At 38.3% G+C, this 25111-nt stretch overlaps 1 protein-coding gene across 5 annotated transcripts in view; it reads left to right on the top strand.

Annotated features, from left to right (window-relative positions):
* Positions 1–19477, top strand: part of LOC105473408 (RAP1B, member of RAS oncogene family) — a 50784-nt gene extending 31307 nt beyond the window's left edge. For 3 of the 5 annotated variants that reach the window (XM_071071466.1, XM_071071467.1, XM_071071468.1), the window contains exons 2-8: positions 5827–5909; positions 7530–7598; positions 9143–9199; positions 11325–11465; positions 14883–15026; positions 15687–15803; positions 18235–19477. In XM_071071466.1, coding sequence (XP_070927567.1) covers positions 5853–5909; positions 7530–7598; positions 9143–9199; positions 11325–11465; positions 14883–15026; positions 15687–15773 — 555 coding nt within the window. In that variant the 5' untranslated portion in view covers positions 5827–5852 and the 3' untranslated portion in view covers positions 15774–15803; positions 18235–19477. The remainder of the gene's footprint in view (positions 1–5826; positions 5910–7529; positions 7599–9142; positions 9200–11324; positions 11466–14882; positions 15027–15686; positions 15804–18234) is intronic. The other 2 variants (XM_071071469.1, XM_071071470.1) reach the window with 1 other exon arrangement.
* Positions 19478–25111: the final 5634 nt, after the last annotated feature.

Here is a 25111-nt window from a genome sequence, read left to right as displayed (position 1 = left end):
CCCAGAGTGCTGGCATTATAGGCATGAGCCACCACCCCCTTCTTCTACTTTCATTTCAAATAGTTACGAAGCAGCCACTGAAACCTGACTCTGGACAATGCCAAAGGAGGTTTTATTTTCTTGTCTTTCCATGTCTTTGCTGTGGTTTGCTCTGAAACTAGAATTAAACAGCTTTTTGAATTGATAAAAAAGAACCAACGCAAGTAAAACTCCAGCCTGTAGAGGAAATGGAAAAAGTTGTAGAAGTAATAATAAGTAAACTACTTTTAAACAAATGAGTAAGGTAGTAGGTATTTTGCAAGAAGTAAATAGCCAAGTGTAAAAGCTGTCAGTTACTTTCATCAGTCAGGTTAGTTGTAGTCACAGAAATTTTAGGTGATTATATGAGGAACTCAGATTAGGAATCTTTAAATGTAAATGACCTAATACTAAAAACTACCCCAAAAATATATTCAGATAAATAGCAGAAACATTTATGCATTTGAAAAAATCAGTGCATTCCACAGTTCCTCTGAATCAAAGATAAAAACAAATTAAATCAGTGTAGAAAATACTTTAAGTTTGAACAGTAGTGGAATTTTTAGTATTTTGATAGCTTTCTTTAGAGATTTAATTGATTTTCTTCATCTGTAATATTAGATTGTGTTGGAGAGGCAGTGTGAATCATGCATAAAGTTTATAATTGTGTATGTGCCTACTTGATATAGAAATTGCACCTTTTTGCTGATGAAGTATCGTATAGTTGCACTGTTGATAACATTAAGTTCATTTTGCATATATGCTACAGTCTTTTCTGTTTAACGGGTTGAGTAAAATGAAGATCCAGGAGTCCCTCAGTAGTTGGTATAATTGGTTAATTCATAAACTAAAGATTAATACAAATGTACTACATTTGCAGATTAATTCATACATAGGCATATTATTGATAACTAGTAATTCTTAACTGTACAGATAGTTTCAAACTGCATCCAGTTTTTACAAATGCTGTTGTTTACAAGGAATACCGTAAAGAGAGCACATGTAAATGAACAAAATCCCATCACTTATGCTGGAAATTCAAACTAGAATGTTACACAGTAGACCAATAGCACCATAATTTTAGGCACAGTATTTAGCCAATATCTCTCATTGCTAACACAGTTTCATTTAATTTGTGTTGCCTTTGACTTCTTGAAGGTTGTTCATTCTAAAATTTCTTTGAGTTTATTTTTCTGTTGATCATAGTTTTTATTTTTCTTCCAAAATCTCTTCACTTTAAATGGTAGTACATGGCAGTAATACCTTCTGATAGTCAGAACTCTTAATAATTTGTAATATCAGGTATTCTGGTATTACTTTGTATCCTCTTTTTGACTTAATCCTTATCTTCTAACTACCTGATGTACAAGTAGTTAAAAATGAGCAAGCTTCTTAGAATATAATCATTTGCTTGTGGCACACCAGTTAAAGTACTAACTTAAGTCCTTTGCTACCTTATTTATCTTTTCATTCTAGATAAACTTTGCTTGCTAATTAATGGTAAATATTGCATTGATGTAAGATAGGTGTTTAAAATGTCAGCATTTACATTGAGTATTTCTTTTCCTATAAAGCACTTAAAATATGTTTAATGTTGTAATTTTCAGTAGTTAAGCATCTCTTAGCCCTTTTTGAGAAGTGTTTTCTGGGAAGTAATTAAGGCTTAACAGAATTAAACTTTAATTGATTCTTTTATGCTTACCTGCTTATTTCTTTAAAAAGGTACCCTCACCATTAGTTTATTAATCCAAGAAATACTTTTCTCTTCCAGCATCAGTGTTTTATAGTTACTCTATGAGTTGAGTGGCTAAACTTGGTATTTTTGAATTTTCTAAAGTCTGCTTCTTAAAAATACCAGTAATTATCAGCATTCTTATTATATAATATTGGGGTAATTATGGAACAACTTCACAATTTCTCTGTTAACTTCAGGTTTTGTTTCATTTGTTGTATATTTTTTTATTTGTTAACAATTGAACTGTCAGAAAAAAAGAAGCAAAAGGAAAAGAAAATTCCCTATCCTACCACCTTGTTGTGTATTTTTTTTTCTTTTTTTTTATTCCAGGGAATTGAAATTTATTTTCTATTATACTCTCAAGATTTTTTCAATAATGAGATTGCTCCTAGGCTGTCAAAATTGCAGTCTGCATAACTTGAGGTACAATAGATTTCATTAAGACTTCTGTGATTAATATTAGCTGTCAGAGATAATGCCAATATTACAGGATTTTTGTTTAGTAATGTGTTTTTTAAATACTTAAAGGAGGGCTATTTCCCAGTCATTATCTCTGAACATTTTTAAATGATTCACAATACTGAGGTGTGCACAGCTTTTTGCTTTTTTATATTGACATGGAGGGTTCTTATATGTTTTATTGAGCTATAGATTAAAGAGTCAAGCAGTGGGCGGGGCATGGTGGCTCATGCCTGTAATCCCAGCACTTTAGGAGGCCGAGGTGGGCAAATCACGAGGTCAGGATATGGAGACCAACCTGGCTAACACGGTGAAACCCCATCTCTACTAAAAATAATACATACAGAAAATAAGCCGGGCATGGTGGTGGGCGCCTGTAGTCCCAGCTCTTCAGGAGGCTGAAGCAGGAGAATGGTGTGAACCTGGGAGGCGGAGGTTGCATTGAGCTGAGATTGCGCCACTGCACTCCAGCCTGGGCGACAGAGCGAGACTCCATCTCAAAAAAACAAACAAACAAAAAAAAAAAGTCGAGCAGTGATTCTTAACTGAAGGAATAGCAGTTCTCTTAGCGTAGTGAGTGGCAGCTCAAACCATTGACATTACTATTATTTTAAAAGTTACTTTTTTTTTTGAGACGGAGTCTTGCTCTGTCACCCGGGTTGGAGTGCAGCAGTGCACTCTGGGCTCACTGCAACCTCCCCCTCCTAGGTTCAAGGTATTCTCTTGCCTCAGTTTCCCAAGTAAGTGGGATTACAGGCACGTGCCACCACACCCGGCTAATTTTGTATTTTTAGAGGCTTCACCATGTTGACCAGGCTGGTCTTGAACTTCTGACATCCAGTGATCCAACCGCCTGGGCCTCCCAAAGTGCTGGGATTACAGGCATGAGCCACCGCGCCCAGCCTAAAATTTATCTTTTGTTGCCCAAGTATGTGCAAGGTGTTGTGTCAGTGACTGAAGAATTACTACATTTGTTTCCTTATTCTTTCTTTAATTTATGGAACACATACTTCAGGCACAGTTTCAGGTTCTGGGAATATGGCAGTGAGTAAAACAGACAAAAATCCCTATCCTTATGGAGTTTACCTTCTTTTTAATCCATCTCACAACCTTATCATGTAACTGTTACTATCTTAATTTTACCTGGAAGGAAAGTGAGGCTCTGAAAGGTTTCATGATTTGCCCAAGATTATAGAAGACCACGATTTGAAACTTAGGTACCATTCGCCACTATGCTATGCTGTCAAAATTGTTCCCCCATGGGGTTCTGTGAAAGAGAACAATTAATCTCAACGTCTCAAATAGTAGTTGTTACAAATCTCTTTGAAAATCTGATGTAACTATTCCCATTTTTAATTGTGCATGAAATTTTAGGGAATTGACATATTTCAAAATGCTCATTCTTAACCTGAACTAAGGACTTCAGGAAAAGAACACTTGAACAGAAAGGTTATGCCTAGAGATCACAAATACACTACACAGATACAGGTGCTACAACTCTTTTCCAGTCCCTACCAGCACTACAAGCCAGTTATGTTGCTTATTGAGCAGAGTTGTCTTTTCTGCAAAACTAGATGCAACCACACTATCCTAAAAACAGGACAATGGCTGTTGCCAGTCAGTCGGAGTTGGAATTCACAATAAAAAATCTGTTTGTTATTTCAGTCTTAAAAAAAGTCTTTTAAACAGTGTTTTCAAGACTGGTGTAGTAGAAAGCATAGATTTGAAAAAATATTGATTCAAATCTTGACTATCGTACTGTTGGGGCTTTTTTGTTTTGTTTTGCTCTTTAAGGTAACAAAAATACCCTGATAACATCCCCAAACTGGAAACAATCCAAATTTTCATCAGCTGGTGTGAATGGGTAAAGAAAATGTCATGTATTCAGATGGTATATTTTAATCAATAATAATAAAAGGAGCAAATTACTGATAGATACAATAATATGGATTAACCTGACTCATTCTAGCAACAAATAATAATGCTCATTCATGGATAAATGAAGCAGCTGGGAAAAAAGAGTCCCTAATCTCACTAAAGAAGTATAACTCCCACAGCCAACTTAGCCACCTTTGTGAGATAAGAAAATAAAGGCATACGTCTCTTAGAAAACACCTCTGATAAATGTATAGTTTTTATATTCAGTATTTTTAAATTGTTTTTATGTTGTTTCGGTCAGTTGTGTTACGTTTGGAGGTTTTAGTGAATATATATAGTTGCGCAGTTGCGCAGCCATCACTACAACCGGTTTTTGGCGTGTTTTGTTTTGTGGGTTTTTTTTTTTTTTTTTTGAGATGGAGTCTCCCACTCTTGCTGGGGCTGGAGTGCAGTGGTGTGATCTCGGCTTACTGCAACCTCTGCCTCTCAGGTTCACGCGATTCTTCTGCCTCAGCCTCCGGAATAGCTGGGATTACAGGTGCCCACCACCACACCCTGCTAATTTTTTGTGTTTTTAGTAGAAGTGGGGTTTTACCATATTGTCCAGGCTGGTCGCAAACTCCTGACCTCGTGATCTGCCCGCCTTGGCCTCCCAAAGTGCTGGGATTACAGGTGTAGTCCAGCCCACTACAACCAGTTTTTAGAACACTTCCATCACCCCCAAAAGGTTTCCTGTGACTATATGTAGTCAGTCCCACTCCCACCCCCAGTGGAGGAAGGGTGGAGAATTGGATGCTCATATTACCCTTGGAGCAGCAAAATTGAACAGATTTGGGGTTATTGTACTTCCATTTCTTAGTGAATGTGCAACATCAGTTTCTCCTGTGGCTCTGTTTGTACAAGTAGCTTCATCTGTAGGTTTTCATTTCTTCAAAAACAAAGACCCTTTTATTTAGTTTTTTCTAGCTTGTTTGTAAGACTGAAAATCTCAACCATTGTAGATTTTTTCAGATTACCAATTTTCCATTTTAAGTTTCCTATTTCAGACCTGAACCCATATACAAAAAGAAAGGCCATCTCTTTACTTTAGCTATTGGGGCTGTGCCAGAATACTTTGAAAATTTCCTTAAATCAATTTTTATTTTGTATCCCATTAAATCTTTTTTTTTTTAAGACAGAATCTCACTGTGTTGCCCAGGCTGGAGCCCAGTGGCGTGATCTCAGCTCACTGCAACCTCCGCCTCCCAGGTTCAAGCAATTTTCATGCCTCAGCTTTGCGAGCAGTTGGGATTACAGGCATGTGCCACCACACTCGGCTAATTTTTGTCTTTTTTTTTTTTTTTTTTGGTAGAAACAGGGTTTTGCAGCTGGGTATGGTGGCTCACGCCTGTAATCCCAGCACTTTGGGAGGCCAAGGCGGGTGGATCATGAGGAGGTCAAGAGATTGAGACCATCCTGGCCAACGTGGTGAAGTGCCGCCCCCCCCCCCCCCCCGAAAAAAAAGGGTTTTGCTATGGTGGCCAGGCTGGTCTTGAACTCTTGATATCAAGTGATTCTGTAGTTTTCTTCTACCTCTGAGCATCTTTTAGTAAGTCTGCTCATAGGGTGCTCCGTATTTGTGTTGTATAGTAATCATTTTAAATAAATCTATTTTCCTGAATGTTTTATTTCTGTGAAAAGCACAGGAATACAAAACTTTACTTAGAATTCTTTTTTTTTTTTTTTTCTTTAATAAGGTACTAGGTTTTGACAAGCCTGCATCATGCGTGAGTATAAGCTAGTCGTTCTTGGCTCAGGCGGCGTTGGAAAGTCTGCTTTGGTAAGTCATTCTTACTTTACCTAAGCCTTTCACTCCGAGACGTTCTTTTTCTGTTGAGTTTTAGGTTTTGATAAGTCTTTGTTAAGATAAAATCCCTTAATGACTTTAGAAGCAATGTAATATTTTTCTTGTAATTTTACTCAACTTTTAATTATATCTGGGTGGATCATATTCTCTCTGGAACATTGACTCCAGAATGACACGAATTATGCTGGGATACAATTTGAGCTAAGCACAGAGATTGAGAGCATACAAATATGTGTCTTTTTGCATTTGCATTTCAGAGGCAGGTAGAATAAGTTTTGGTCTTTTTATTTTTATTTGTTTTCAGACAGGGTCTCACTCTGTTGCCCAGGCTAAGGGGTCAGGTGATCTCAGCCTCCTGAATGCTTGGGACTACAGGCATGTGCCTTCATGCCAGGCTAATTTTTATAAAGTTTTTTGTAGAGATGATGTCTTGCTGTATTGCTCAGGCTGGTCTTAAACTCCTGGCCTCAAGTAATCCACCTTTGCCTCCCAAAGTGCTGGAATTACAGGCATAAATCACCATGCCTGGCTTGCTTTTTCTTCTTACATATAGTCTTACCCTATACATTTTATGTTAGAAAATATCAAAGCTTATAAAAAGTCTTCTTCAAATATTACGTTTGACTGTCCAGTTTTACATTATTATTTTAATGGCCATGTTTTCTGCATCAAGGAATGGTGTAGCAAGAATAACTCGGTAATGAGGGTTGGGAAAGGGGAAAAACGTAGGGAAAATAATTTGATGAATAGTTCAGAGCTTAGCAAAGCCTCACAAGCAAATAGATTGACCTTCTGCCTCACTCATAAGATAAACCATCTTGGCCACTTAGAAAGGCCACCTAGCTGAGAATTGACATGCTTGGAACAAACGGAGAAGTATATATGATGTGAAATGAACTGCTTTTTCAATTTGTATCCAAAGTGATGGGGAGGTCAGTTGATTGTGCATGTATGTGTGTATACATAACATAAAATTAGTCAATTTCTAATTTAAAATTCAAATTTAAGCTCTTAAGACTGAAACAACACCGGCACGGTGGCTCACACCTATAATCCCAACACTTTCGGAGGCCGAGGCGGGCAGATCACCTGAGGTCAGGAGTTCTAAAGCAGCCTGGCCAATATAGTGAAACCCCATCTCTACTAAAAATACAAAAATTAGCCAGATGTGGTGGTGCATGCCTATAATCCCAGCTACTTGGGAGGCTGATGTGGGAGAATGGCCTGAACCCAGGAGGCAGAGGTTGCAGTGAGCCAAGATTGTGTCACTGCACTCCAGCGTGGGAGACAGAGCAAGACTCTGTCTCAAAGAAAAAAAATAATAAAAGACTGAAACAAAAGACATTTAAAATTTTTAAATATATGATCTCTAAATTTAGAATTACCCAATAAGGAGCATAGTGATTATTTATTTAAAAATAGAAAACAGCTTTCTGAGGTAATTTTCTTACCAAATATATACATTCAAATGTAGTATTGGCTGTGGTTTTTTTCACCGATGGTGTAACTCCCTGTGTGAAATCAGTTTACAATTTAAAGATTGAATGTACTCTTTTCTTTAGAAGTATAATGGTTTCTTAATTTTTTTTTCAGACTGTACAGTTTGTTCAAGGAATTTTTGTAGAAAAATATGATCCTACGATAGAAGATTCTTATAGAAAGGTATATATTACTTTGGAAGGCCTTTTGCTTTTGATTTTAATATAAATATTTTAGCTGTATAATTACTGAATGTTTTGTACAAAGTAGGATGGAGGCAGAGTTAATTTATAAAATTAGTGGGAAAAGTTTATAATTACTTTCTGGCATTGCATATTTACCAGTTTAAGAGGATCATAAACCCTCATACTCTCACATATTCACAGAATTTTAAGTTTATCCTGACCCTGAAGTTGTAATTTGACACGCAAACTTTAAAGCATGCCATCCATTTCAAGTAGTAGCCGCATGTTACTTCCTATCCCCTACCTAGCAAGACTGATTACTCTCAAGCTCCCTTCTTTTTAACCTAGAAATTGGTGGACACAAGTCTTCCTAAGCTTTCTACTTACTAACCTCTTGAGAAAGTGCCACCACTCACAATATGGGTTGAATATCCCTTATCCAAAATACCTGGGACCAGAAGTGTTTTCAGATTTCAGATTATTTTCTGATTTTAAAATATTTGTATATACATAATGAAATAGAATGGGACCCATGTCTAAACAATTCATGGTTTCATATACACCTTATACACATAATCTTAGGTAATATTTTTAATATTCTTACGCATGAAGCAAAGTTTTGGCTGCATTTTGACTGTGACTGGTCACATGAGCTCATGTGTGGAATTTTCCACTTGTAGCATGATGTTCCACACATGGCTCAAAAAGTTTTGGATTTGGAACATTGCAATTTTTGAATTTTTAGATTAGGAATGCTCAGCCTATAGTAAGGTGAATTCCTGTGACCACTAACATTATGTGACAATAAAACAATGTGTAGACATTTTTAACATAGTAGGGAAAGAGGTATTTCCCAGCTTTTATGAAGCAACTAACCTGGCCCTGCTGTTGTACAAATACTGTGTTTCCGTTCCTCCCTCCATGTCCACAGTCTACCAGAAAAACTGGAAACTTTTTTGCACCCCAGCTATGAGACAGTAATACTCTTTTCTTTCTATATCTAATTCTAAATACCTATTTTTCCCTAGGAAATATTAGATGGAAAGGGGTAACAGGGATATATGTGCAAGTTATTTAATTGCTGTGGCTCTGCTTCCTTAATACCAGAAATCTTGTTCCAGTATGGTGAGGGCATATAGTTACCTAGAGAAATGAGGTATATCGAAAGTATCATGGGAGAATTGAGATAGATTACTTACGATATTGTTGGAACTATTGCTGGTTTTGTTTATTTATTTGAGCTATTTTGAAACTATTTTTTCTCTAGAATTAAGTGCTGAGAGATCATACTGAGACTGGATCTTGTAGGTTTCCCTCTGTTGACTTGAGAACACATGGCTTTTGAACCCGATTACAATTTGGGGGTCTTTGAATCTTGATTACTTAGCTATTTTTCCTCCTGCTTTGTTGAAGTATTGCTTGATAGTAGTTTGTAAAGTTGTTATAATCTGTGTATCTTATTTTTGATACATTAGCTTTTTTGTGTATATTAAGGTAGTCTTACATTTAAAAAATGAACATGTATTTTAATTTTTCTACCAGCAAGTTGAAGTAGATGCACAACAGTGTATGCTTGAAATCTTGGATACTGCAGGAACGGTAGGTAAAACTAAATATCAAAGTATATGCACCGTTTGTACAGTATTGACTTCATAAACGCTAGTACTCTATAGATAAATATTAGTTAAGCTTATTTAAAAGTACTGCTTGCAGCTGGTCGTAGTGGCTCACACCTCTGATCCCAGCACTTTGGGATGCCAAGGTTGCCAGATCACTTGAGGTCAGGAGTTCGAGACCAGCCTGGCCAACATGGCTAAACCCCGTCTTTACTAAAAATATGAAAATTAGCTGGGCATGGTGGAACATGCCTGTAATCCCAGCTACTCAGGAGGCTGAGGCAGGAGAATCTCTTGAACCTAGGAGACAGAGGTTGCAGTGAGCTAAGACTGTGGAGACTGTGCCACTACACTCCAGCCTGGGTGACAGAGCAAGACTGTGTCTCAAAAAAAAAATAAGAGTACTGGTTGCTAAACTTTAAATCTTTTTGTTGTTGTTCTGTTGAATTCTTAGTTTTATATTGGCCGGGCGCAGTAGCTCACGCCTGTAATCCCAGCACTTTGGGAGGCCAAGGTGGGTGGATCACTTAAGGTGAGGAGTTCGAGACCAGCCTGGCCAACACAGTGAAACCCCATATCTACTAAAAATATAAAAAAATTAGCCGAGTGTGGTGGTACACACCTGTAATCCCAGTTACTCGGGAGGCTGAGGCAGGAGAATAGCTTGAACCCAGGAGGCGGAGGTTGCAGTAAGCCAAGATCGTGCCACTGCAGTCCAGCCTGGGCAACAAAGCAAGACTCCGTCTCAAAAACAAAACAAAAAAAAGTATATTGCACTTTTTGTAATTGCAGTGGGTCATTTAAAAGTTTAGAAAATGTGTTAGAAGGAAAATTTTCAGTCTCACTAGTACTTTTAAAACAATATATTACCATATTTCAAATAATACAGGCATACATTCATTCCTCAGCAGCTGTGTGAAATATTTTGATTGAGGCTGGGTGCGATGACTCATGCCTTGTAATCCCAGCACTTTGGGAGGCCAAAGTGGGTGGATCTCCTGAGGTCAGGAGTTCCAAGACCAGCCTGGCCAACATGGTGAAACCCCGTCTCTATTAAAATACAAAAATTAGCCAGATGCAGTGGCAGGCACCTGTAGTCCCAGCTACTCAGGAGGCTGAGGCAGGAGAATTGCTTGAACCTTGGAGGTAGAGGTTGCAGTGAGCTGATAACGCACCACTGCACTCCAGCTTGGGTGACAGAGCGAGTCTCCATCTCAAAAGAAAAAGAAATATTTTGATTGGTATCTGTTCTCCTTCCAGGTATTTATAGACAAACTAGATTTGTAGGTATGTGAAGAGGAAGGGAAGATTTGTTGTTGGTGTATGGTATTCATTCAGCTAATGTTTGAATACCTGATACATGTCAGTCACTGTGTTCTTACCTTCGAATGCTCTCAGTCTAGCGAAGAAAAAGTAGTATGGGAAAATGGGATGGTGTAGATCATGCTAATGGAGCCCTACAGAACTACAGCATTTGAGTCATAGCTGTATAGATTAACTTGGCTGATACAGTTGAGGTGCTCTTACACATTATGATGTATTTTTAAAAGCTGCCTTTAGTAACTTTTGGGGACGGGATATTTCTGTTCCACTTGAGTATATTTTTTATATATAAATCTACTTTGGTGTATGATTTTAAAATAAGAAACCTATTTCTCGCCAGGTGTGATGGCTCACGCCTGTAAATCCTAGCACTTTGGGAGGCCGAGATGGGCAGATCACGAGGTCAGGAGATGGAGACCATCCTGGCCAACATAGTGAAACCCCATCTCTACCAAAATACAATAGCCGGGCATGGTGGCACCCGCCTATAGTCCCAGCTACTCTAGAGGCTGAGGCAGGGGAATCACTTGAACCCGGGAGGCAGAGGTTACAGTGAGCTGAGATCGCACACTGCACTCCAGCCTGGTGACAGAGCAAGACTCTGTCTCAAAAAAAAGGAACTAAAATGCCAGTTTTTCAAATAGTATCTTGTCATAGATTGTAATTTTAACAAAGTTACATAATACTACAATATTCTTCATTGAGCTATAATTATAGACTTCGAAATTGTAAAAATAACTGTCAAAACATTCTTGTTTTTTAACGTTCCGTTCTTTCTATTGTAGGAACAATTTACAGCAATGAGGGATTTGTACATGAAAAATGGACAAGGATTTGCATTAGTTTATTCCATCACAGCACAGTCCACATTTAACGATTTACAAGACCTGAGAGAACAGATTCTTCGAGTTAAAGACACTGATGATGTAAGCTGACTTCCTAATAAATATATTTTATTTCAAAACTCTGATTATAATTGTATAAGTCTAAATTTAAATTCATTTTAAAGCTCATGTATTTCGGTGGGGGGGGGGGGTGGTTTTTTTATACTTTTTCCTTGAAAGGCAAAAATACCCATACATGTTTTCAAATATATATCATGTGGAAAGTGAGAAATTTCCTCATTTGCCATTATCCTGTGAAAATACAAAAGAGGTGGCGGGCGCCTATAGTCCCAGCTGCTCGGGAGGCTGAGGCAGGAGAATGGCGTAAATCCGGGAGGAGGAGCTTGCAGTGAACCGAGATCGCGCCACTGCACTCCAGTCTGGGCGACAGAGCGAGACTCCGTTTCAAAAAAAAAAAAAAAAAAGAAAATTAAATGTTCAAGCCTGTAATCTCAGCACTTTGGGAGGCTGAGACGGGCGGATCACGAGTTCAGGAGATCGAGACCATCCTGGCTAACACGGTGAAACCCCGTCTCTACTAAAAAAATACAAAAAAAATTAGCCGGGCGAGGTGGCGGGCGCCTGTAGTCCCAGCTACTCGGGAGGCTGAGGCAGGAGAATGGCGTGAACCCGGGAGGCGGGGCTTGCAGTGAGCTGAGATCCGGCCACTGCACTCCAGCCTGGGCAACACAGCCAGACTCCGTCTCAAAAAAAAAAAAAAAGAAAAGAAAAGAAAATTAAATGTTATACCCTTCCTTCTTTTTTTTTTCTTTGAGACACAGTCTCGCTCTGTCGCCCAGGCTGGAGTGCGGTGGCCCGATAGCTCCGCCTCCCGGGTTCCCGCCATTCTGCTGCCACAGCCTCCCAGGGTAGTTGGGACTACAGGTGCCCGCCACCATGCCCGGCTAATTTTTTGTATTTTTAGTAGAGGCGGGGTTTCACCATGTTAGCCAGGATGGTCTCGATCTCCTGACCTTGTGATCCACCCGCCTCAGCCTCCCAAAGTGCTGGGATTACAGACATGATCCACTGCCTCTGGCCTTTTTTTTTATTTTTATTTTATGAGACAGAATTTCACTCTGTCTCCAGGCTGGAGTGTCACTCTGTCACCAGGCTGGAGTGCAGTGGCGCAGTCTGGGCTCACTGCATCATCCACCTTACTGGGTTCAAGCAGTTCTCCTGCCTCAGCCTCCTGAGTAGCTGGGACGAAGGCGCATGCCACTATACCTGGCTAATTTTTGTGTTTTTAGTAGAGACGGGGTTTCACCATGTTGGTCAGGATGGTCTCCTGACCTCAGGTGATCCACCCACCTCGGCCTCCCAAAGTGCTGGGATTACAGGCATGAGCCACTGTGCCCGGACAATAATAATAATAATAATTTTTAAAGAAAGGCGCCGGGCGCGGTGGCTCAAGCCTGTAATCCCAGCACTTTGGGAGGCTGAGACAGGCGGATCACGAGGTCAGGAGATCGAGACCAGCCTGGCTAACACGGTGAAACCCCGTCTCTACTAAAAAAAAAAATACAAAAAACTAGCCGGGCGAGGTGGCGGGTGCCTGTAGTCCCAACTACTCTGGAGGCTGAGGCAGGAGAATGGCGTAGACTTGGGAGGCGGAGCTTGCAGTGAGCTGAGATCTGGCCACTGCACTCCAGCCTGGGCGACAGAGCCAGACTCCGTCTCAAAAAAAAAAAAAAAAAGAAAGGCAACAAATACATTAGATTCTAACATTAATTTAGGTGCCCCTTCAGAGTCTACCATAATGGAGTTTAGTTCCTCATCACACTAAATACAGCAGTGGTTCTCAAAATTGATTTTGCATCAGAATCATCTGTAGGACCAGTTAAAACATAGATCGCTGGGCTGAGATCTCAGAACTTCTGATTCAGTAGGTCAGCAGTAGGGCCCAAGAATTTGCATTTTTAACAAGTTTCGAGGTGGTGTTGGTGATGCTGATCTGGATACCGTAAGAACTAGGTTGGGCATGGTAGCTCACACCTTTAATCCCAGCACTTTGGGAGGCAAAGGCAGGTAGATCCCCTGAGCTCAGGAGTTCAAGACCTCCCTGGGCAACACAGCAAAACCCCACCTCTACCAGAAATTTAAAAAAAAAATAAAAAAATTAGCCGGCGTGGTGGCGCGTGCCTGTGGTCTCGGCTACTTGGGAGGCTGAGGTGGGACAATTGCTTAAGCCTGGGAGGTAGAGGTTGGCAGTGCGCCCAGATCACATCACTGCACTCCAACCAGGGTGACAGAGTGAGACCCTGTCTCAAATAAATACGACTCGTTGTACTGCAGTTTAATTATAGCAAATATTGTGAGAGCTGGGAGACACCCATGGTAAATACTGTTATTTTCTGGACTTCTGAAACAAGGGAATTTGGGGGGACCCTACATAATTACAGCAACCTCAGGGAACATTTTTTAATTTGTAAATCCATTTAATAAGTGGTCTTGATTTTTAGTAAATTAAGTTTGAGTGGTTTTTTGGGGTTTTTTGTTTTTTTGTTTGTTTGTTTTTGAGACGGAGTCTTGCCCTGTCGCCCAGGCTGGAGTGCAATGGCACGACCTCGGCTCACTGCAACCTCTGCCTCCCAAGTTCAAGCAATTCTCCTGTGTCAGCCTCCCAAGTAGCTGGGATTACAGACGTGTGCTACCACACCCGGCTAATTTTTGTATTTTTAGTAGAGACAGGGTTTCGCCCTGTTGGCCAGGCTGGTCTCCAGCTCCTGACCTCAGGTGATCCACCTGCCTCGGCCTCCCAGAGTGCTGGGATTACAAGCGTGAGCCACTGTGCCCGGCCTTGATTGGGTTTTTTAATACAAGACTTTGAGAAATTAAAAATTCTGCTTTGGGGGCCTTCCAAATTTCTCCTTTTCGTGTTGTGCAACTGAGAATGCTGAGTTTAATAAATGCACGTCAGGAAACCAGAAAACTTGAAGTTGATTCACACCCTTTAGAGAAACATTTTAAAGTGCTGAAATATATTAGATTTTCACAGTAACACTGTTTTGTACTTCCTTTTAAAAAGTTTATGTTTTGCTTAGTATAATTAGTTATAAGTTCATTATGATAAAATTTTAAGGTTTTTTCCCCCATCTCTCATAACAGGATCATAGCTTGTTTTCTCAAAATTTTATGTAAAAGTGTCTTATTTATGTCTGCATTGACTAGGTTGTGTTCTTTTTACTTAACATATGAGAGTTTTCTTTCTTTCTCTCTTTTCTTCCCTTTGGAGTTATTGTTTGACATCTCCATGAAAAGAGATAATTGACATCAAAGTTAATACTAATGTTTATGTTACAGATTAAATTATTAAGGCTGTAAATTTTATTATACATTATTTTTTTCTGTGGCATTATATGAAAAGTAATTCTTAGATTTGACTCTTAGAATTCTTTTTATTTCAATTCATATAGCATATTTACTTATTTGTTTTTACTCTCACAAATGTATTTTTAGGTTCCGATGATTCTTGTTGGTAATAAGTGTGACTTGGAAGATGAAAGAGTTGTAGGAAAGGAACAAGGTCAAAATCTAGCAAGACAATGGAACAACTGTGCATTCTTAGAATCTTCTGCAAAATCAAAAATAAATGTTAATGAGGTATGGTCAAATATACTTACAGTGGCTCTTTATTTGAAGTACAACATTGAAGATGAACAGAAAATGTCTTAACCCCAACTTAATATGTACTCAGGGTACATAATGATGTTACAGGACAAAAAAAAAAAAAACCTCTTATGTTAAATGTATCCATGTAGTAAATAAACAACAATACTTTTTCAGTCTCTATTAAATACTTGTACATTGATATGTACCATGAAAAAGGAAGACTGGACAGAAAATACAGGGATAGGGAAGACAGATTTAAGACTTCAGGTATATGAAGGATGTTATGAAAAAAAGAGACTAAAATGCCAAAAGGCATGCATGGTTCTTGAAAGGCTCCAAGTCATGTTGTAGAGCAAAAACTTACAATTTTTAAAAGGATTTTTTCTTTGTGTGATGGTAAATGTTCTAATTGAACTAAGTTAAGGTCTCTGCAGCTCCTTCAATTAAGTATTTTAAGGAGCACAATATTAACACTCCCCAAAAAATTTGAGCTTGGCAGTTATAACACCTGATTTTATTCTCATTCCTTAGCTGAACAATTCTGGGGATTAATTTATATCCATGGAAATTTCTGTTTTTTCAATTTACTTTTTTATTTTTGCGGGGGGAGGTGTTCCTCCTGTAAATTAAAACAAATTAATGTATTTGCAGATCTTTTATGACCTAGTGCGGCAAATTAACAGAAAAACTCCAGTGCCTGGGAAGGCTCGCAAAAAGTCATCATGTCAGCTGCTTTAATATACTAAATGCATTGTAGCTCTGAGCCAGGTATGTTCACTTATCTTTCCTCTAACTTTTAATCACTCAACCTTATTAAGGGCACTCTGTCATGAAAGCAAGTATAGAATTCTTTTTGTTGGTTCTGAAAAATAAATGGTTTATTTTTATAAGATATCCATGAGTTAGTATGCTGTCTTATTAATTAAAATATTTACCTATCATCATGAGTAAAGTATTCTTTTTTTTTGTTTTTGAGATGGAGTTTCGCTCTGTCACCCAGGCTGGAGTGCAGTGGCGCAGTCTCAGCTCTCTACAACCTCCGCCTCACAGGTTCAAGCAATTCTTCTGCCTCAGCCTCCCGAGTAGCTGGGATCACAGGCATGTGCCACCATGCCTGGCTAATTTTTGTATTTTTAGTAGAGACGGGGTTTCTCCGTGTTGGTCAGGCTAGTCTTGAACTCCTGACCTCAAGTGATCCACCCACCTTGGCCTCCCAAAGTGCTGGGCCACCACACCTAAGTGAATATTCTAAATAAGTTCATTCTGTATACTGGTTGGTGCTGGCAATACAGTGGTGAACAAGACCAGCCTTCTCTCCTTGACTCTTAATTACTTTAAGCTAATTCAGGTATACTGAACGAGAAAGACAGTTAATTGCAAAACATGATAAATTCTGTATTAAGATAAATACAGGGTAGTGTTGCTAATAAAAACCCCTAACATGGCCAAGTACAGCGGTTCATGCCTATATTCCTAGAACTTTGGGAGGCTGAGGCAGGATTGCTAGAGGCAAGGAGTCGAAGATCAGTTTGGGCAACATAGCTAGACCCCATCCCTAATTTATTTATTTATTTATTTATTTATTTATTTATATGTATTTATTTATTTTTGAGACAGAGTCTTGCTCTGTCGCCATGCTGGAGTGCAGTGGTGCAATCTCAGCTCACTGCAACCTTCACCTCCTGGGTTCAAGCAATTTTCCTGCCTCAGCCTCCCAAGTAGCTGGGATTACAGGCGTGTGCCACCATGCCCAGCCAACCCCATCCCTAATTTAAAACACACACACACGCACGCACCCCACCCCCACCCGTGAGATGTTCATCATGCACCAGTCACTTTTTTTTTCCCGTTCAACCTTTAAGTTCCAGGGTACATGTACAGGATGTGCAGGTTTGTTACATAGGTAAACGTGTACCATGGGGGTTTGCTGCACAGATCTCTCTCATTGCCTGGCACATACTTAACACTCAGCTGTTAGCTGCTGTTTGCCAATGATAATGGTTTCCTCTTCACCTGTCATTAAACTATTGTTAAACTGTTTGTTTATTCTTAAGAACCTTTGATATTCCTGACTCTTGTTTCTTCCTATGTTAATTGATTCAGTGCTGCCATAGCACTTTGATTCTGTATCTTTTTAGAGTTTTTATTCCCACCTTCCATCTAGGGCTTTCTGTTTAGTGATATGTCATCTCATTCTGATATCCTGTAATTCCTGACCACGTGCCCATTCTTAGCAGCACACATGTGCTTGAGCTCACACTTCCATCTGTCTTTTTTAATTTGCAAGTCTGCTAGGATTTAGAAAACTTGATTGCAAACCTCGTTCAGACTCAGAATGAGGACCTAAAGTTCTAGGCATTTGTGAAAATTATTTCAGCAGCCACGTCTATATTAACAACTCTTCGGAGCTTGTAACAAGTCTGATCACCAGGAAAATAAAATAGGAAACATTTTTTAGTGCAGGCATGTATGTAGAAAATTATTCAAAGTACATATTTAACAGTTCTAAGTTTACTTTTTAAAAAACTTTACATGTGATTTTAGTATAATACCAACTTTTTCTGACATCAGTCTTAATAGAATGTTTAAATGTGGAATTTAGAAAGTATATAACGTGATTGTAAATCTGTAAAACACCATCATGAAATAAATTCTACTTGTCTGCTTCTCTAAACGAGCTTTTTAGCCACTCTTACTGAAAGAGTAAGGAAGAACTTGATTATCTGATACTAGAAAAAAAATGGTTAGATGTGCATTCTATACTTATGATCTAATTCTAGGATTACACTACAATTGTGTAAACACAGGATCACCCATTTTGTTAATATTGCTATCTGACTTTTTAATCCTAATTCTAGTAAGGTTGACTTGACTAACAATTTTAATGTGATTTTTTCCTTTTTAATCCTTGGAAGGTAATGCACAAAAATGTGCACAAAGGTACTTTCCCTTTCTGTTCCTAAGATTTTCATTTAACTGACTTTCAAGAGGGCAACAGAATAGACTTCATCTTTTTGGAATGAAAAGATGAAAAGGTCTGCCATTAATTGTGGTACATTGCCACTAATGTAATGCCTAGAACAAGAACCTAGATTATATTCATTTCTAACACTTTTAAGACTTGTTTTCTTAACTGTTTCCTTTTGGGTTTTTACTTTTTCCAGCCCATGTTTTTAATTAATTTTTTTCCTTTTGACAGGTCTGAAGAACTGTTGCCCAATTCAACAGTGCCAGCATTCCAACTTTGTTAAACCTACCAACATCTTAAATGGACTTTCCTGTGGTGGTACCCTTTAAGAGGCGGATGAAAGCTACTATATCAGTTTGCACATTCTAATCACTTTCCAGTATCACAAGAGAGATTTTTACTTATATAATAATCCTAGAGTACGCAGCTGGTAAAACCAGAGGCTACATCCAGTATTACTGCTAAGAGACATTCTTCATCCACCAATGTTGTACATGTATGAAAATGGTGTACTGTATACTTTAACATGCCCCATACTTTGTATTGGAGAGTACAATAATGTAAATCCTAAAAGCACCACTATTTTAGCATAATAAAAGAAAGTCCAAAGAGCTCCTATATAGACTACTCCAGATAACTTCGCTTCTTTGATACTTGTAGCTTATTGTAATTTTTTTTAAGAAATTCAAGGTCATTATTATTGTACAAAATAAGCGCTTTGATTAACACAGCTATATAGTTTTTTTAATTTTTAAAAAACCTGTGGAGACAGTGATCTTGTCTTTAAAATATGATAGTCCTTTCAGTATAATGTCTTAGATTAAAGACGTTGCCTTTAATATCTGTTGGGAAGGAAATGTCCAGACTTTTCAAATCTCTTATTATATGTTTCCTTTTTTTGTTTACATAGGGAACAATGTTTATAGTCGTGTGTACAGTGGGGGTCTACAACAAGAAGTGTATATTTTCAAACAATTTTTTAATGATTTAACAATTTTTGTAAATCATTTTCAGGCTTCTGCAGCTGTAGATTCTCACTGTGAATCCCTTGCTTGCTCATGCATAAGTGTATTTGCAATACCAAATATACAGGTTTAGTATTTTTGCCTGTTAGTGATCGTTTCACATGTGTAACGTTTTGGTTGAGATGTTAAATGGTGGACGAGTACTGTGGATGTGAATGTGGGAAGTAATTTTAATCATATGTAATTGGTCACAAGGCCTAATTTGCAGTAACTATTGCTGTTTTATTTAACAATGCCTTGTTGCTTTGTATGCATTAATGTTTGGATGTAAAGATTGTGTGTCTATCCAACAGGGAGCCACAGTATTTAAATTGACCAACCTAATGTTACAACTACTTTGAGGTGGCCAAATGTAAACTAAAAGCCTTAATTAAAGTGGTGCAATTTTGTATAACTTAGCATCAGTAGTTCAATAAATTTGGATTGCCATGCAAGGGCTTGCATTATAATTACTTGCCACTTGAATGTGTTTTGTGTAATGTTTTAACAGTGCTAGTAAATAAATATGGGTTTACCCTGGTTTTAATTGTAATAGGTGCATTTTACACAGCGTGGTTTCATAATTTAACATTTGGGCAACCAGACTCATTAATTACAGGAATAAGTAAGCAGGGGGTTTTCTGGTATTGTTCGAGTATCCACATAACCACCTTTTGAAGTTTTCCTTGAGAAATAATTTTGTAAATCAAGCAGTATTACTTATGAACAGAGCCTTTGGGTAATGTTCAGTAGCTCTTTGAGGAGGTAGGTAAAAGAGGAACGATTTAAAATACTTTGATGGATGTTACACTATGAATTTTTTAAAATATAGGATGAAGTTAGAATATTGTGGTTATAAAAATCTGAGTGATGTGGATTAAGCACTTTTTAGAGAATCGATATTTTTCTTAAATATGCTATAATTGAGTTCTTCTGTAAGAACTGAATTCTTACAGAATTATTTTTAAAGTGTAAAAATAAATTGTAAAGAAGCTCTTCACACAAACTTTTTCAAAGTATTTTCCAGCTACTGGAGTAATTAATTAGTGATAATATCTAATAGAGGGGTATCTGCTAATTCTCTAAATATACACTGTTTGAATGATACATTTTTAAAGGCTTTCATGTTAAGAAAGAAGTCTGATTCTTTACAAAAGAGACTTGTTTTTGGAAGAACTGGTTTTATTTATATTCATTTGGGAAAAAAATTAAGCCCAAAAAACTGGGACTGTGAAACACTAAAATTACTTCAATTTAGTATGTCCTGTTACATCCGTTGATACTGCCATTAATTCAATAATTTTAATAAATGTTTGCTGCCTACCAGCTATGTACCAGGCACAGTTGTAGGCTCGAACAACTAAATATTCATTCACTGGACAAATTAAGTACTTAAGTATAAAAATTGTTCTAGGCCTAAGGGTGTAGCAGCAACCAAGGTCAACTATGAAATGCTGTCCTCCTAGAATTTATATTCTATTGAAGAGTTTCTCAATCTCAGCACTATCGATGTTTTCTATTTGATAATGTATTCTGGCAACTCTCCTGTGCATTATAGGAATTTTAGTATCTGCCCACTAGATGCCAGTAACACCACCCCAGCCTTCAAGTTGTGACAACCAAAAATGTTTCCAGACATTGCCAGATGTCCCCCAGTTGGATTGTTGGGGGACGGGGGAGGTGAACTTGGAGGGCAAAATCACCCTGGTTAAGAACTACTGCTCTGGTGGGAAACAACACATTAGTTACAGATGAATGTTAGGGTTACAAGGTGGATGGTTTACTATAGTGAATAAGAATATAAACTTTGGAGCCAGACCTCCTGGGTTTTTAATCCCAGCTCTTCCACTTCCTACTATATACCTTTGGTTGGGTGCCTTGGTTTCCTTATCTATAAAATGAGAATGATAATACCTACTTCATAGAAGAGTGAAATGAATGCCAGTGCTGTCTTCTAGAGAGATATATATATATATATATATAAAATATATAATATATATAATATGTAATTTTTTTTTTTTTAATGCTGATTGGAATAAGGCTGTGGTTTGGCAAAAAGCACCATTTTCTCCTATACAAAATAGTAACTGCAGTTTAGGAACACAACTCATGTAGACTGACTTTTCTGGTGCTTAATGGGAAAATATTAAATAATTGAGTCAGAAAAGGCATGAGTTCCTTTGCATGTTCCGAGGATACTTGGAGAAACTTGAGTTTTAGGAGAAAATCAAAGTGGTCTTTCACTTACATTTTTCTAAAAAGTGTAAAAACCCTGTATTGACTTTCTTGTTGATTCAGTTATTTCTTAAATGTAAATAGCTCATCTTTACCATATATGGGCATTACAAATAGAAATTTTTAAAATTCCATTTATAAAATGAAGTTTTGCCTTGTTTTTTTAAATCATTCCATCTTTAGTTGTGGGACAGCAAACTTAGGATCAAAACTCATCACTACAACTTTTCTTTGAGGTAAACTCTTAATCTGTGTTTTCATTGAATTTAATCTCCATCTATTCTGTCTCTTTTTAAATATTGGAAATGTAAAAGGGAGTTACACAGTGTTTTACAATTAATAACTCTTACCTTAGAAACCTTAGAAGTGTTTGCAGGCTTGTCTCATCTGTCAGTGAGCCTTAACATTGTGATTTGTAAGACTAAAATTTTTTTTTTCTTTTTTTTTTTTTTTTTTTTTTGAGACAGAGTCTCGCTTAGTCGCCCAGGCTGGAGTGCAATGGCGCAATCTCGGCTCACTGCAAGCTCCGCCTCCCGGGTTCACGCCATTCTCCTGCCTCAGCCTCCCGAGTAGCTGGGACTACAGGCGCCCGCCGCCTCGCCCGGCTAATTTTTTGCAGTTTTAGTAGAGACGGGGTTTCACCGTGTTAGCCAGGATGGTCTCGATCTCCTGAGCTCGTGATCCGCCCGCCTCGGCCTCCCAAAGTGCTGGGATTACAGGCGTGAGCCACCGCGCCCGGCCAAATTTTTTTTTTCAAACAAAAATCAGCCTGGGCAACAGAGACCCCATCTCTTAAAAAAAAAAATAATTTTTTTTTTTAATTAGCTGGGCATGGTGGTGCATATCTTTACCTGTAGTCCCAGCTATTAAGGAGGATTGTTTGATCCCAGGAGATGGAGGATACAGGGAACTGTGTTTGCGCCACTGCACTCCCACCACGGCAACAGAGTGAGACCCTGTCTTAGAAAAAAACAAAAGATAAGTAAGTCTGTTCTATTTGTTACAGTGCATCAATACATTTGATTTTCCTTTTTTTTTTTTTTTTTTTTTTGAGACTGAGTTTCACTCTTGTTGCCCAGGCTGGAGTGCAATGGTGCAATCTCGGCTAACCACAACCTCTGCCTCCTGGGTTCAAGCGATTCTCCTGCCTCAGCCTCCCGAGTAGCTGGGATTACAAGCATGCACCACCACGCCCGGCTAATTTTGTATTTTTTGGTAGAGATGGGGTTTCTCCATGTTGGTTAGGCTGGTCTCGAACTCCCAACCTCAGGTGATCTGCTGGCCTCAGCCTCCCAAAGTGCCAGGATTACAGGTGTGAGCCACTGCACCCAGCCTAATCAATACATTTGATATTTCAAGAATACATGAGAGAAGAAAAGTAGATTGAGAACAGAACTAAACGTTTTATGTTTCCTTGACTATTGGGAGGAAAATGGATGAGTCTGTTGGGATACCTGTTGAAACAAGACTACTAAACAGATTAATCAACTAATTCCTTAGGCTTGACGTTAGTTTATCTTTGAAAAGTGCTTATTGCTAAATAGGTCTGTATTCTAAATGCTGCCTTCTTTTAAAAAAAAGTATTCCACATTACACATATTTTAAACTTGCTTCCTTAAAACATCCTTGTTGGTGGCCTGTAGGTTACTGACCTTTATCCAAAATTAGGGATATCTACCTGATTTTTGTCTCTAAGAATCAATAAATCCATTCAGTATTGTCTACCGTGTTTCAGGTGCTGTTTACAATATCAAGAGGTACAGCAGGGATTTTCTGCCCACATGGGGAAAACACACAGCAAGTGAACAAAGCTCTATTGGTAACGGTTTGTTAAACTTTCTAAGAGCTTTCCATTGGAGAAAATTGTAATGATTGAAAAGTGAGCTATCATTTTTCATAAATTTTTTTATTCATAGGTAATCTAATTTTTCTGATTTCTCCAAAAGGGTATGAAGACAGTTTTTACTATGTTTTACTGTGAACCTAGTTTAACCTGACTTTCCTTACAGACCCACATAAATGAGACAATTATCCAAATTCAACATTTGGGTCAAAATGCAGGGTTTTTTTCTGAAAACTAAACAGCACATACATATATTACAGGATTTTTATGTGAATAATATATTCACTTAAGTCAGGTTTCAGTTTTTAAATAGGCAGAGATCAAAAGCCTCTGTTTTTGTCATCTACCATTATTACCCTTTCAAATTTCTATTTATAGTCTGGTAGTTATGTCCCCTGTGGGCACTGATTTCAGAACAGGAAATTCTATTACTGTCAAACTCTTTAACGTGCAGTGCAGTAGGTTTGGAGCAGAGGAGAGTAGGAAGGAGTAAACGATATGGTAAATCCAGTCTCTAGCCTGGCATGGTGGCTCACACCTGCAATCCCAACACTTCAGGAGGCCGAGATGGGTGGACCACTGGAAGCCAGGAGTTCGAGACAAGCCTGGCCAACATGGTGAAACCGTGTCTCTACTAAAAATACAAAAATTAGATGGCCGTGGTGGTGTGTGCCTATTAATCCCAGCTACTCAGGAGAGGCAGGAGAATCACTTGAACCTGGGAGGCCAAGATTGCAGTGAGCTGAGAACACACCACTGCACTCCAGCATGGGCAACAGAGACTCTGCAAAAAAAAAAAAAAAAAAAAAATCCAGTCTCTGCTGGCAAGTCAATGATGGGAAAGACCAGTCAAACTATCAAATCTAGTAACTTGTCTAACCGTAGTTGGCTCTTGTTCCATTATCCATACTAAAACAAGTGACCCGTAGTAAAAATTGTATTTTGCAAAATATATGGACTGTTTGATTTATATTCCCAACTATTACATCTAGTTAATTATTAACAGGTCAGTGTCAGATTTCCTGAGCAAATCAACAAATGATGAAAAACTATGTGGCTAGCAGAAAAAAATAAGTGCGTGTGGTGGTGCTTTCCTGTAATCCTAGCTGCTTGGGAGGCTGAGGCAGGAGGAACTCTTGAGCCCCAGTGGTTTGAGGCCAACATAGGGAGACCCTGTCTCTTAAAAAAGAAAAAAGTATCTTTTCCCTACTGGAAATGGAATAGAATCGGATGGGTATGGTACAGCAGGTAGTTGTGGGGAGCCCTCTACTGTTCTAAATGAGACTAATAGTAAATGTTACATAACTGAAGCAACAGATTTGCCAGATGTGTGAAAGATAACCCAGAGAGGGGTAATGGTGGAGCCAGGATTAACACAGCCAGTTTGTCAGCTACCTGTGAACCTGTATTTTCAGTGCACAGTCAGATTTGAATGGCTGGACCTTGGAGTTATTGACATATTGGAGGCAACTGAAACCATGAGTGTGAATGAAATTATTTTCCTAAGAATTACATGGGGTTAAAAATAGTAATAAAAAGGAAAGCCTGGCCTAAACAGGCTTGGGATGGGGAGAAGGGTTGGACTACGACACGGGCAGAGAACAAGGCAAATAGCTGAGCAGCAATTGAGAATTTCTTATGGCAAAGAGCAAAATACTATTGTTCCTCTTCTAGTATGCTATAAACCAGCAGTAATTTTATGCTCTAAAATGTTTCATTATTTTTATCACTCTGTATATACTTGGTGGTGAATTTGCTACAAATGTAAGGAGATGATGGGATAGTTTTTGGAAATACCATCCTCTAATTAGTACCAGGTCTATGTATATCTGCAGCAACTATAAAGTCTGTCTCAGAGCCAGTATTGGCAAACTTTAAAATTCAGCTGTAACAAGATAAGTCATCTTTTTTTTTTTTTTTTTTTTTTTTTTTTTTTGAGATGGAGTCTCTGTCTCACCCAGGCTGGAGTGCAGTGTTGTGATCTCAGCTCACTGCAACCTCCGCCTCCCAGGTTCAAGCAATTCTC

Source organism: Macaca nemestrina, chromosome 10 (genome assembly GCF_043159975.1).
Source record: "Macaca nemestrina isolate mMacNem1 chromosome 10, mMacNem.hap1, whole genome shotgun sequence".
Taxonomy (NCBI): Eukaryota; Metazoa; Chordata; class Mammalia; order Primates; family Cercopithecidae; genus Macaca; species Macaca nemestrina.
The sequence above is the reverse complement of the archived record's forward strand: the minus strand, read 5'-3'. Positions and strand labels throughout refer to the sequence as shown.